The sequence below is a fragment of the Crocodylus siamensis genome, chromosome 2 (assembly GCF_052110815.1).
Source record: "Crocodylus siamensis isolate JL-2025a chromosome 2, ASM5211081v1, whole genome shotgun sequence".
In the NCBI taxonomy this organism is placed as follows: domain Eukaryota; kingdom Metazoa; phylum Chordata; order Crocodylia; family Crocodylidae; genus Crocodylus; species Crocodylus siamensis.
The window spans coordinates 13,861,950-13,876,382 of NC_143396.1; the positions used below are offsets into that span (position 1 = coordinate 13,861,950).

Here is a 14,433-nt window from a genome sequence, read left to right on the forward strand (position 1 = left end):
GGGCGAGGGACCATACAAACGTCCCCCAGAACAGCTGCGAGGCTTGGGGCGTGCTGAAGGGGAGGTTTGGAGGCACGCATTGCCCTTAAGGCAGGACGCATATCGAATCCCCAGTCTGGAATAGGGACGAACAACAAGACCGTCCATTAGGGAAACTGGCAGCCTCCACATTATATATTTAACCATCAAAGTCGTGGCGGGCGAGATTCTGAGGGTGCTACGTCACCCTAACGTGACGGTAGGCGGCGCTAGGGAGCTCACGGCCGCCCCTAGCCGCCACTCCCTCACACATGTCTTACAGGGCACTGGGGTGTATTTGGTAGTCGTGTTAGTCTGAGACAAAAAAAAGCAAAAATCTAGAACTCTTGGTTCAGAGATGATACCATGTATTAGACCAGCTGAAAAATTGCAAAACAATTATAAAACGTCCCCAAATATAGGAAATAAACTCTATTTTTTCACAGAGGAAGCAGAAGCTGGAAATCTGTTCCTCTGGGTCTATGAGAGTGTCTTTGTGGGGTTGTTCTTTGTTGTGCAGATCAAGCAGGATGCCTTCTCTGGTGGTGTCAGATGGCAGGCAGGGAGGGGCAGAAATCTTTGTAGCTGGTCAGCAATGAAGTTCATAATCCAAAATTGACTAAAATTCGGCATCGTCCATGTTTCTGGCATATATTTGACATCCATATTGGTCTGAGACGAAAAAAATGCAAAAATCTAGAACTCTTGGTTCAGAGATGATACCTTTTATTAGACCAATTGAGAAATTACAAAAGAATTATCTTTTTCTGCAAGCTTTCGGGGAAGGTCAACAGGGAAGGCCACAATGGCTGGTTCTGGAAAGATCTCTTTATGAATTGGGTTTTCTTCTAGTTTGGGTTATAACTGTTTGAAGATTTTCTGTACAGGTTCCAGGAAAGGATGGTATGTCATTTCTAATGGTGTGCTATTTGTGGGGATTTTCTTTCTGTACTGCAGCAATTCTTCCCATGATATCTGGATGGCTCTTTCGAAAGTACAATCTCTCTCTTTTTCTGGAGCAGTGTCCTTGTTGGGTGAAAGCCAGTTTGAGATTTATGAGGTGACAATAGTGGGTATTCTCCACAGTGCAAATTTGGTGGTGCCGGAGGGCTTGGCTATATATTACAGCTTTCTGGATGTGTTTAGGGTGATTGCTGGTTCTGTGTGGATATGTATATTGCTCTGTGGGTTTCTTGTATATGGCGGTTTGTATTTTACCATTTTGGATATTGATCATAGTGTCTAAAAAGGAAATGTTGGTGTTGGAGTATTCAAGAGACAGTCTGATGGAGGGGTGATGATTACTGAATTTTGTAAGGGAAATCAATCAGAGATTGCAGGTTTTTGGTCCAAATGGTGAAGATATCATCTATATATCTTAGGTATAGCATGGGTTTGATGGTGCGGTTCTTGAAGAACTCTTCTTCCAGCTGGGCCCTAAAAATGTTGGCATATTGTGGGGCCATTTTTGTTCCTATAGCTGTGCCCACGTTATAGCCTGTGGAGGGTTTAGATTGAGAGTGTGGTTGGGGGTAGAAAGGTAAGAAAGATTTATTGACTTAAGAAAAACACAGCTATACGTAGTAACAAGACAAACGATGACAGACAAAAGCAATTCGCATCGGCAACTTACCGGCAGTTCCTTTGATGCCTGATACACAGCAAGCTTCTCTTTCCACAAGTTCAGCGAGGTCAGGTGTTCCTGAACAATGCTGTCTGAGGGGTGCTGGGAAGGAGCCTGGAATGCAGTTCTTGGGCTCCACGGGCCCAGTGATCCAGGCAACAGCTAACTAATCCTTTTCACAGAGCTGCATCTTCCTTCTGAATGATTTTCAGATATTTCAGCTAATGTATAGATTTTGAAACACATTGCTAATGTATGACCACTTAGATTCCTTTTTCTTCAACTGTCTTTAGACTGACCAATAGCAGTACAAGCTTTGCATTCTTTTGGTAAGGTAATTTTAAGTGCACCACAGGGCTTTACTACTTCTAGGCTTTGCTAAATTTACTAGGCCTTACTTTACACAAGGCCTCACTATATCTTAAACTATAATTAGGCTTTTAGCAACAACTTATAGCTTAATATCTAAACAAATACAGAAAAATACTTGGTCTAATCTTCATAGAGCCTTCAGCAAGCACTTTTATCACATAGATACTTTTCAGCTGCCACACCAATGGTCTGGAGAAAGTGTTGGTTATTAAAACTGAAGTTGTTGTGTATGAGGATGAAGTATGTAAGTTCAGTAATATATTTAGGCCTGTACTTTGAGCTCTAATCTTGGTCTTGTAGATATGTAAGGCAGGCTTGGATGCCATCCTGGTGTGGGATGTTGTTGTATAAGCAGGTAACATCCCTGGTGGCTAGGAGGGTATTGCTGGGAAGGTGGTTTATGTTTTTAAGTTTTCAAAGAAAGTCTTTTGTGTTTTGGTCAACACTTGGTCTTTGGGTGACAAGAGGTTTTAGGATGTGTTCAATGAAACCTGATATTTCCTCAGTTAGAGTTCCATGGTTGGATATTACAGGTCTGCCTGGGTTCTTTTGTGTGTGGATTGTAGGGAGCATGTAAAAAGTCCCTGGACTGGGTAGTGGGGGATAAAATTCTGTAGTTTTTCTTGCAGCTCAGATGAAAATGATGTGATGGTTGTTTTGAGTTTTAAGGTGAAAAGTTTTAAGTTTGGAAATTTAAGGTGAAAAGGGGTGTGAAAACAGGGCACTTTTTCCTTGTAATTCTGCCACTTCCAGCTGATAAATCAAATAACCCTCCTCAATGTCCATTTGATTTCTGGAAGAATCAAATCTTTTTGGCAAGCTTTTGGATGCAGTCAGAAAGGCCAACCTCACCTTGTCATGCATCCACAGATGCATCTCGAGCAGGTCCAAGGAGGTGACCCTCCCCCTTCACGCGACACTGGTCAGGCCGCAGCTGGAGTACTGCGTCCAGTTCTGGGCACTGCACTTCAAGAGGGATGTGGACAACATGGAGAGGGTCCAGAGGAGGCCACTCACATGATTGGGGGCAGCAGGGCAGGCCCTACGAGGAGAGGCTATGGGACCTGAACCTGTTCAGCCTCCACAAGGGAAGGCTGAGGGGGGAACTAGTGGCCTGTTACAAACTAGTCAGAGGGGACCAGCAGGCATTGGGGGAGTCCCTGTTCCCCCGAGCACTGCCAGGAGTGACTAGAAATAACAGTCACAAGCTGGAAGAGGGTAAATTCAGATTAGCCATCAGGAGGCGCTACTTCACTGTCAGGGCGGCTAGGATCTGGAATCAACTTCCAAGCGAAGTGGTGCTGGCTCCTACCCTGGGGGTCTTTAAGACAAGGCTAGATAAATACCTTGCCGGGATCGTTTTATCTCAGTACCCTTTCCTGCCATGGCAGGGGGTCAGACTTGATGATCTGCTCAGGTCCCTTCCGAACCTACCAACTATGAAACTATGGAAGTCTGCATTTGCTCTTGGATTTCCATCTGTGATAGTTGCAATCCACCTACTAGTCAGAAAAGGCATTTCAGTGTTGTCATCTTGTGATACACATGTGCAACTTGGGAAGTGTGACAAATTGTACTTTTTCAATGATTCCTGCTAACCTCTCTTCACTCCATGTGTGTTAATACCCCCTTTCCTTTTTAATGATCTTGATTTTCCATTAATCAAATGCTCCCTTTTTTTGCAATTTTGTTAGATATTCCTGCTAAACTAAAATCTCTTTTCTATTTCACAGCCTTGCAGACTGTTTTTATTTCCAGCTAAACATCTTAACTCTAGTGAGGTTATATTAAACTCAGATGAACATAAACTTAGGTATGCAAATACCAAACAATGAAGCATTAGATGCTGGTCAAGATGATCAGGAAGGCTAGATTTTGTTATATCTCTTATTCAGATTTGTATAATAAGAACATAATAAGAACATAAGAATTGCAATAGATCCATCTTGCCCAGTCTCTTGTGTCATACAGTGCCAGAAGAAGGGAGCGTGAACTGGGTATGACCAGAGTTTTTTCTACCGTTCTTTTCCCACTTGCAGCCTCCAGCATTTGATGCCCCTTTCCTCCATAATCCTTTCTTTAACTCCATTTATCTCTAATGATGGCAGGGCTAATAAAACATAACTTTGGCTGGTCTTTTACAGCTTCACACAGCTTCACAGAAGTTAGGGATGGAAGGAACCTCGTGATATTGGGTCCAGCCTCCAATCTTCCATTGATGATTTTATTTTTTTTTAAATGCAATCTCTAAGCTTGGCAACTGATGCAAACAAAGTCATATTTTTTTTCCTTTGCTCTCAAGTGGAATAATGGAGCAGGCAGTGCTGCCAACTCTGAATCTATTCCAAGAGGTTTTGGAACGCCAACTTGCCCGCGTGGCTGCATATCTCAGGTACCAATTAGGGTGCATACACTTTACATCATGAAGGCATGTTACTATTACATTAAAAAAACCCACTGGACTACTGCATGAATCAGATTCAACATTTAATATTTATTTGAATGAGTGTGTTATCATTCATGTCCCAGGGGACTCCTAGAGATGTATATCTGATTCCTGGAGACTCCTGGAGGATTGGCACCCCTGGGGCAGGGCTCCTAGCACAGCAATAAGACTTGTAGCTTCTTTTCAACTGCTGAAAGATGGGTGCTGTTATAGGTGCGCCCCCTTCCCAGGATCCTGGGTGCAGCACAGTGCTGCGGGGCTGCGATCAGGGCACCCAGGGGCAGGAGATGGGGTGGGTTTGGGGGTCCCCCTGATGCCACATTTCACACAAGAAAACCACTCTCTCTAATCCTCAAAAGGAACTTACAAAACACTTCTCAGAGACGAGCCCATGAACTTCACTTCATCGACTGCCTGGATACAAAAAATCATGGACTAAATATAGACATTAGATTTATGACACATTATAACCTGCCTGACATCTGACTCCCCAGGTACCTCTCCACTATTTAACTGCTACATTCATCCCCCTTCTCTCCCCTCCCCTCCCTACCCAGCCTGTTTCTCACCCACTGACTCCCCAGTTTCCATCTTTGCTGACAGCCAGTCTTGCCTGCAGCCCAGCCCAGCCTCTGGCTTCTTTACTATTCCTTCCCTCCAGGAAGAGCACAAAATTATTTTGCAAAAATCTTGTTGGTCTAATAAAAGATATCATTTCTACTATGAGTACTGATCACCAACTGTATACACTTCCTCAGCCTGACGAAGGGTTTTTAACATGAATAATGCATGCCCCTGGCGGCTGGGGGGGCACGGTGGCAGGAGTGCAGTGGTGCTAAGCAGGAACTCCTGCAGACGCTGCTGGTGCTGTCAGTGGTGGGGGCGACCACCTGCAGATGCCGCTGGCAATGTCAGTGGCGGGTGGGGATGGTGGTGAGCGCCAACCAGGGGTCAGTGACCACCCGCAGGCACCACCAGTGCTGTTCAGGGCTTGGCAACCACCTGTAGACGCTGCCAGCAATGTTGGTGATGGCCAGCAGCAATTGTGGACCACCTGCAGACACCGCTGGTGGTGGTGTTGTTGGGGTGGCGAGTGGTGACCACCTGCAGACACTGCCGACAGTGGCAGTGGCATGTGGGGGTGGTGACGAGCAACGACCAGGGCTCAACGACAACCTGCGGTCGCCGCCGACAACGTCAGTGGTGTGCGGGGGTGATGGCGAGCGCTGACTAGGTCTCAGTGACAACCCACACTTGCCGCCAGCAGCGTCAGTGGTGTGCGGGGGTGATGGCGCGCGCCGACCAGGGCTCAGCGACAACCCGCAGTCGCCGCCGGCAGCGTCAGTGGTGTGCGGGGGTGATGGCGCGCGCCGACCAGGGCTCAGCGACAACCCGCAGTCGCCGCCGGCAGCGTCAGTGGTGTGCGGGGGTGATGGCGCGCGCCGACCAGGGCTCAGCGACAACCCGCAGTCGCCGCCGGCAGCGTCAGTGGTGTGCGGGGGTGATGGCGCGCGCCGACCAGGGCTCAGCGACAACCCGCAGTCGCCGCCGGCAGCGTCAGTGGTGTGCAGGGGTGATGGCGCGCGCCGACCAGGGCTCAGCAACAACCCACAGTCGCCGCCAGCAGCGTCAGTGGTGTGCAGGGGTGATGGCGCGCGCCGACCAGGGCTCAGCGACAACCCACAGTCGCCGCCGGCAGCGTCAGTGGTGTGCAGGGGTGATGGCGCGCACCGACCAGGGCTCAGCGACCATCTGCAGACGTCGCTGGACCGCCCGCAGACCCCGGCAGCGGTGTCGTCGTCGGGGTGGCGAGTGGTGACCACCCGCGGACAGCGTCGGCGGCACCTTTTTGCAGGGGGCGCTCATGCCCCACTATGGAAAAACCGTTTTTTCCCAACGACCGAAGCCGGCCTCAGACAAGACGCGGGACCAGCTCACGCGAAGCTCCTCGTCTGCCGGACGTGCGCGGGTCGTCGCCAGGCCGCCCCGCGGGCCGAGCCGCTCCCGCCCCCTCCTCCTGCAGCCGGCTCCATTGGCTGTGCCGGCCCACGTGCCCCACCCCCCGCCCGCGGAGCTCGGGCCCGGACAGCGCGCGGCGCGGCGCGGCGCCCCCATGGCCCGGCGGCGCAACGGGGCTCAGCCGCAGCCCGGCACAGGTACGGTGGGGGCCCGGCCTCCTCCTCCTCCTCCTCCTCCTCGTGCTGCGCCGGGGCTGCGGGGGCGCGCGGCGGGCTCGGCCCCGGCCCCGGCCCTTTATGTAAGCCCGGGGGTGGCGCCTGCGGACGGCCCGAGACGCGGAGGGGCACGGAAGGATGCCGCGGGCCGTGGGCAGGTGGGCTCAGGTACGTAGGCTCCTAGGTAGGGGGGCTCTTTAGGGTCGTGGGAAGGTTGCTGGGTTCGTAAGTAGGGTCACAGGTAAATATAGATATATATATAGGTCAGTTGCTGGGTTTGTAGGTAGGTACCTATATAGGTGAGTTGCTGGGTTCATAGGTTGGTAGGTAGATAGATACATAGGAAGGCTGCTGGCTTCACAGGTAGGGTCATCATCTATATAGATAGGTTGCTAGGTTCATAGGTAGGGAACTAGGTAGATGCATATATGTAGGTAGGTTGCTGGGTTCGTAGGCAGGGGCCCGGGTAGGTTGCTGGGTTCGTAGGCAGGGGCCCGGGTAGAAGGACGTAGATTCGTAGGGGGATGCAGAGTGCGTCCCTCCAGCTGCGGGCTCGGCTCTGGGGCAAGGCGCCTCTGCTCGCGTTGCTGCTTTCCGCCTCCGGCACGTGCTTCCCTCGTGGTGTCCTGGGGGCTGTAGCGGGGCCACGCAGGGGTTCGTGCACCGTCAGCCTGCAGAGCTCTGCTTCAAGAGCCAGACCCTCAAGGCGCCGCTCACTCCAGGGGTTTGGGGAGGGGGCTGTTTCCGGGTGGGGGTGGCCCTGCTGGGGGTTTTGCAGGGGAGGGGTTTTCACATCACATGAATCTTATCTCTTTTATTAGACCGACTTAAATAGTTGGAAAAAACATTTTTAGCAAGCTTTCGGGTTTAAAAACCCTTTGTCAGGCTGAGAAATTCTCTGCAGTTGGTGTGTGCTCTTCCTCAGCCTGACAAAAGGGTTTTTAAACCCAAAAGCTTGCTAAAAATGTTTTTTCCAACTATTTAAGTCGGTCTAATAAAAGAGATCGGATTCACCCAAAGAACCTTATCTGCCTATGACCTTAGATCAACATGGCTACAGCCTTCACCTGTCTTACATACTGTGACTTTTTTTGAAAATAGACTTTGTTCCCCTTCTTTGCTGGTTGACATCACTTTGTGCAGTTCTTTCACTTCCTCCCCTTGTAGCTCTGCATATGCATGTGTGGTTTCTGTGATAGGAGTTGGGGGGCTGGGTGCATGCTTTTTTCAGCTGTTATCAGAACAAGGAAGAGGCAAAGCCAAAAGAAATAACCGGTGCTGTGCCAAAAAAAGGAGATAAATGTTCCTGCCTCTCGTGAGCCTTCCATCAAGGGCGATGTCCCTTGTACTTAATTTCTGCTGTTCTTCGTTTTGAGCCATGTGAAGGCATAGTAAGCTGATGGCTTGATGGGATTCGCAGCCGCCCTGGGGTGCCTTGAGATCCTGTCGGGGTGCCACAGGGTGCCATGCAGTGGTAGTGCTGCTAGGTTTATGTGTGTGATCCACAAGGTCAAATCCAGACGCTCCAAATAGGAATCTGACCTGCAGTTGGAGTCTTTCTGAGTTCTTTGCAACAAAAACTGCTCTATTATTTTTTTCTGTAAGTAAAAAAACCCCAAAACCTAAGAGCTTGCATTTTCCCCAGGTCTGAGGGGGGGCCTTGAGTCTAAAAAGGTGGCGAACCACTCCTCTAAGGCTATAGTTATGCCTTTCTTTCTGTGGATGTTGATTTCTGGCAGCCCACCTCAGTATTTGCAAGGGTAATAAAAACAATGCATTGCTTTATCCGTAACACTTAGAGCGAGGCTGCAAAGATGCAGGGGTTGGTTTGTTTGGTTCCCACCCCCACCAAATCCTTATTTGTGTTGTAAGCAAATATCAGGGTCAGTACCAATGGAAGTAAAAGGATAATCATCTAATTTGTTTTCATGATAAATTTCTGCTCTATTTCTTTTACATTCAGTCTCCTTAACTACTCGGGTCCGTAGGACTGAAAGGAACCTTCTACCCCATCAGGGAGGCTCCCCTGATCTCTCAGGCAACTGTCTCCCATCACCATCCATGTATTTATGGTGGTACAAGTTGTGAGTAAACAGACGTCCTCGCTCCTTGTTGCACCCCTGGTGCCCAAAAAAGTTGCCGTGACCAAAGTCACAGTTTGCGCTGCCTTAAATAGAGGATGTCTGTTTGCTTATTGTGTGCCACGGGAGGGGATTTCTGGCCTATGCTTGCAGACCACAGAGGCTCCCCCATTTGCAGATGTACGCCCCCAAGTTGCTTGCAGATGAGGGCCCTTTATTTGGAGCGTGGCACCTGGGGCTGTTGTCAGACTGGGTCAGGCCCCTGAAACCCTTGGAGTGGTGGGGGCCCAGCCCTGCGGGCCAGTGGCCCTAGCAACACCTGTGGGCTGGGGCACATCTTGGCTCGGCTGACCCTGCTCCAGAGGCAGCATCTGTTTATAGCTGATATGGTTGGTTTGTCCACTCTTCCTGTTGGAAGGCTGTTCTCTCATGCCAGGAAATAACCCCAGCCTAAATTAATTTATGAACTGTTACTGATTCACTGTGGTGCCAATAGTGTTCTTCAGCTGACATCCCCCCTCTGCTTTGGTGGTTGTTGCCTGGTGTCCTTATAGACAGCAGTTGTGCTCTCCACCTTTGATTTGGTGGACTAAAGTCAAATTCTCTCAGCGCCCTTGAAGAAGGGGTCTGTCTTCCCCTGCTGGTTGTAGTGGCGCCATTTGAATTAATTCCTCTTGAACATGGGTGGTGGCAGAAGCTAAGCCTAAAATCACTTCCTTTATTATCAGTTCCTGTTAGGCTCTTCTGTTTGCTACAGAATTGGTGGATTGCAATTGCTGCTTGCATAAGGTGTACTGTAACTTCTGCCAACATGTCATGGATCTGGAAATGATATTGTGGTCAAAATGCTGCGGTATTAAAGTTATGCTGCAGTTATTTGGCTGCATAATTCAAATACATTGTGAAATCCCTCAAGCTGCCCTTTGCCTTCCCAGCTCCGTAAGGGTTGTTGCCACTTCCTGAGTCTTCTGGGATCCTTCCTTTAGGGCAGATTCTTCCTCAAACTCCATTGTAAAGTCCACCTAGAGTCCTAGACTTATATGAATTTGCATCTCTTTCTGGGCTAGAGGCTTCAGTGTGCTCATCTTGCTTCTGGCAGCAGCTCTGAGCTAGCCCAGCCCTTGCCACCTCACCTCTCCCCGATGGCTCTCGTAATCGGATGCAGCCGACTAGTTTCATTTAACGCATGCATAAGTTCACCATCCTGCTAATGTCGGCAGTACATTTTATAAAGGGAAGTTCTAAAGTTCAAGCCTGGCCCTGAGCCTTGCAACTTCATCTGTAAGAAGACCTGGATCTAATTCAGTACACGGTAGGGGCGACATGACTGACTGGCTGGCTAGTTCTTGAGCAGGCATGCTGGTACTCGTTCATAAGAGGATGCTGGAAAAAAAAGGGAACATGTCCACATTCAGATGCTGAACTTGATGTTGTTTGCACAAGAGACATTGCTGCCTTTTGACTGTGGAAGGACCTTTCTGAGATGTCGTCTTAATGCTAGGTACATTTATTCCTTGCAGGTTGTTGCTGTGTATTTAAAAGATTTTGTGATAGTTGGAAGGTTGCCTGGGGAAGAGGCTGCCAAAGTGAAAATCAGTTCAGGAGAATAATCTCAGATTTGAACTTTGAATTTTTTTTCGTTCTGTAGTCCTCAGAATAATCTTTAATGTTGTCTTTGGATGGATAGAGAGTTATTAAAAGCAAAGACGTTGTCTCAGAAGTGCTGGCGAGTGGGAATGTCATAGATCACTGTGTGAATGTGCCTACTTTGATTCATTATGGACCCGAACTCAAATTTCATGTGTGTGAAATGCTGGGTAATTTGAAGGGAAGAAAAGTTACTCCTTGGCTAATAGACTGGTTTGGCTTTTACTGAGAAGAAACTGGAAAAGCAAGCGCAAGGAGCTTGATGAATGAGTCTGTGAGTAGATTGTACGATGGAGGTACACAGAGGTCACAGGAATAAGACACTTGAAAGTTAAAAGAAAATACAAATAGAGAATTTTGAGATGGTAAAGAGAAAATGCTGTTCAAGCAAGAAAACTTTTAGCACATTTTTGCTTCTTAATCTTTCATCTCCTGCAGATACCAAGATTAAATTCCTCCTCTTGGCGGGGCATACAGGTCTCTGTTCAATTGATCTGTGAATTCCTTTGTGATGGAATAACTTTTGAAATTGTGAGAAACATTGCTCAGTAATATAAGAAAGCCTCTGTGTATTGGGATGTAACCTCTAATCTTTAGCCAGGTGGTGGTGGCAGCTTTTCAGTGGGTTTGTGCATACTGTCTGCACTCGCTTCCTTTTATTCCATGTCGATTCCAGCATTATGCCTGTTGGTTTCTTCTGGAGTTTTGTCAGGACTGATTGTAGCAAGATTATTGTAACAAGAAAAATGTCTATGGCAGAATGTTCCCTTTTTTTGCTATGGTTGTCCTTTCCCACTAAGAAATAACTTGCTTCCCTCTGCACTGCAGTTGTTTTTCTTTAATAGCTGCATTAGAGGTGTGACCCATTAATTTAGATGTGCGATTTGAGGCTTGAATTCGCTCGTGTCCTAGATTTTTTTTTTTGTTTTATCCATTTGGAGTCGGATCTCTTCTGGACGGAGGTCTTCTCCGAGTCTGCCAGATTTATAGCTAGCCTTTCATATTTGGCATAATTTATTCTCAAACCAGATGTTTTTGTGAAGCTATGGATTTTGGTAAATGCTCATTTTTTGGTGGAAACGTTTAGTGTCGTAGTAAGGATTTTGCAGAGTAAGGCGCACAACACCTCTGGGTTCACTTGACAGACCAGCAGCACCTAACTGTGGGGTACTTAACAGTAAAGGTGTCTCAGTGAATAATAATGAATCAAGGAAGCAGTTAAAATTATCAACTCGTTTTAGTATAACCACAAGTGGATGACCAATAATAAATGAAAATCATACAAAAAATAGATTGAGAATAACAAGGTGCATTACATTGTTCCTCTCTGGAGAATGCAGTGTAAACCAGTGATTCGCAGTCCTTGAAAACTAATATTTTGAGTCCATGGAAGGAAACCGGAAGAGCAGCTGCTCTTGCATGCCTGCACTCTGGTCGCAGGTCTTTTTGCTCTATGAAGCTGGAGTACTGCGTCCAGTTTTGGGCTCCACAATTCAAAAAGGATGTGGAGAAGCTTGAGAGAGTCCAGAGGAGAGCCACGCGCATGATCAGAGGTCAGGAAAACAGATCTTACGATGACAGGCTGAGAGCCATGGGACTCTTTAGCCTGGAAAAGCGCAGGCTCAGGGGTGATCTGATGGCCTCCTATAAGTTTCTCAGGGGTGACCACCAGGATCTGGGGGAACGTCTGTTCACCAGAGCGCCCCAAGGGATGACGAGGTCAAACGGTCACAAACTCCTACAAGACCGTTTCAGGCTGGACATACGGAAGAATTTCTTTACTGTCCGAGCCCCCCCAGGTCTGGAACAGTCTGCCAGCGGAGGTGGTTCAAGCACCTACATTGAACACCTTCAAAAGCAAATTGGATGCTTATCTTGCTGGGATCCTATGACCCCAGCTGACTTCCTGCCCTTTGGGCAGGGGGCTGGACTCGATGATCTCCCGAGGTCCCTTCCAGCCCTGATGTCTATGAAATCTATGAAGAACAAAGAGTGACCGGATAAGCTTCCTGCTGTGGTCACTCCCCTCTTCGCAGGCTTTCAGCAGAACTCAGCATGAAGGCAGAGTAGATGCGCACCTTTTATAGCCTAACTAAATAAGGTACATGGAGCACAAGCGGTCATGAACCCAAGTTTGCGTTGTCAGACGCTGAGCATATTGTGGGCTCCCAAGCTTGAGTTGTATTTTCTCCACCGGGCATGTGTGGTGCATGCACCATAGCTGCCAGCTATCACCACTTCCTCATTAAGCAAGTTTGAGAGGGTCTCACTCACCTTCCTAAAACGGGTGCAGTGTCTGCCCAGCACTCCCCTAAGCATACTCAGGTTGCATTTGGAAAAAGCTCCCTCCAGCAGTTGCATGCCATTTGGAGCGTAATGCCCCTCGACCGCCCAGAAATGTTTTGGTGTAATGCCATGACATATTTAGCATGCAGATATTTTCATTGCTGATTTTGACGGTTTTATCCTTGTGGGTTTCATTATTCCTTCTCTTCTGTGCGAATAGTCAATGCAGAAATTTAAAGGAGACAATGCCCTGTGTAATTTAAATGGGAAATCTCACCCCAGTGAAGAGCTGAACTGTCTTTAGGTTGGTATGTAGTGTTTTGTTGTGTTTTTTTTAAATCAGTTGTGTACCTGAGGGGTAGGGAGGCTACAGGGGGCAGCAGCAGCCTGGTTTGGGGGGTCAAAAATAGCCACGGCTGCAGCGGCAAGTGACTGCGCCACTTTGATTTGACAGCACAGCAGGCAGCACTGCATTTGGCATCGTGCAGCTGCCCTGGGCGCAGAACTGCCCAGCTCTGCCTGTGTTTTCTCTGGGAGGATGTGGGGATAGGACTTGAAACAGGGTGTTTCACTATCCAAAGCTTTCTTTGCAGTGTGAGGGGAAAGCAATACGAACTTCTAACTAACTACTAATAGAGGAGGAGCTTTAACAGTCTGACAGCAGGGCATGAATGGAGGCCCATAAAGGGGCTACTAGTATCTCTTAAATACTTTCTAAAAATTCTCCTGCAAAGTCATTGTGTCCTGACAAGGTTTTACTCGTTGCCTCGAAAATGTCTTCTGTTGTTTCTTTTTCCAAAGGTTCCTCATCAGTTGCATAGATCTTGTCATTCTGCAACTTCCACACATTTTTAATAGTTTTAGCAGCTGAAGTATTGGTATTAAGGCTTTTATACACAACAGTGCCTATTTCTGTTGGGATGAATCATGACTTTTGGGGGGGGGGGGGTTCTTTTTTGGTTTGGTGCAATAAGGCATTGCTCTTGAATCTCCCTAAGCTTCTAAGCCAGAGTCTGTTTGATACTTGTTTTAATGAAATATCTGTCTTGTACACCTAATGAATTCTTTTTCCCAGTGGCATCCTTCATTAACATTTTCAGACCCAACTAATGCTAGATAGTTAGTAAGCTCTTTTTGAAGCTATGTCTTAGTAGTTTCTTGTAACTTTTCTGTCTAGTCTGGCTTTGACTTTCATCCCCCCATCCCCCCCTCCCCAAATAAATTAAGGGTTTTGCTTAATAACTGACTCGTATGTCCTGCTTTACCTTGGTTCCTCTAGGAATTTTTCCCCTTGTTTATCTTGGTTGTTTGTAATTATTGAACAATATCCCGTTGTGCATCTCTGTCCTGGAGAAAAAAGAATACATTTGAGATTCATCCCAACTATCAGATATTAATTCTAGTGCAGCAGGACCAGGCATTTAGTAGTATCAACATCTGCAAATCTTTCTTTTTATTAAGGGTTTAGGCTGCTTACAGATGTGGGGGGGGAACCCAACAACAGCAGCATTTTAGTTTCAGCTCAGTGCACCCCCATGCTGAGCGTAGCACATGCCCAGGAGAGACATCGCGTTAGTTGGACCCAGCTTACCCAGTGTCTGTAGAGATCATGTGCAAAGGCTTTTTGGCACTTTTATCTAATTTCTGATTGAATTGGCTTTAGATAAAAGTGCCAAAAAGCCCCACTGAAGCACGCGGTCTATACAGATGCTGGGAAGCCGGGTCCAACTAATGCATTTCACCTTTTGGTAATGCACGGAGGTTTTTTCCATTTTTTTTGTTTTG

The 14,433-nt window shown here is 47.6% G+C and overlaps 1 protein-coding gene across 2 annotated transcripts in view; it reads left to right on the forward strand.

Moving 5' to 3' along the window:
* The first annotated feature begins 6,476 nt into the window (after positions 1-6,476).
* ST3GAL5 (ST3 beta-galactoside alpha-2,3-sialyltransferase 5) overlaps positions 6,477-14,433 on the forward strand; it is a 32,065-nt gene continuing 24,108 nt past the window's right edge. Inside the window, exon 1 of one of the 2 annotated variants that reach the window (XM_090035352.1) lies at positions 6,477-6,616. In XM_090035352.1, coding sequence (XP_089891478.1) covers positions 6,574-6,616 — 43 coding nt within the window. In that variant the 5' untranslated portion in view covers positions 6,477-6,573. Of the gene's footprint in view, positions 6,803-14,433 lie in introns of both variants that reach the window. The other variant, XM_090035351.1, reaches the window with a different exon arrangement.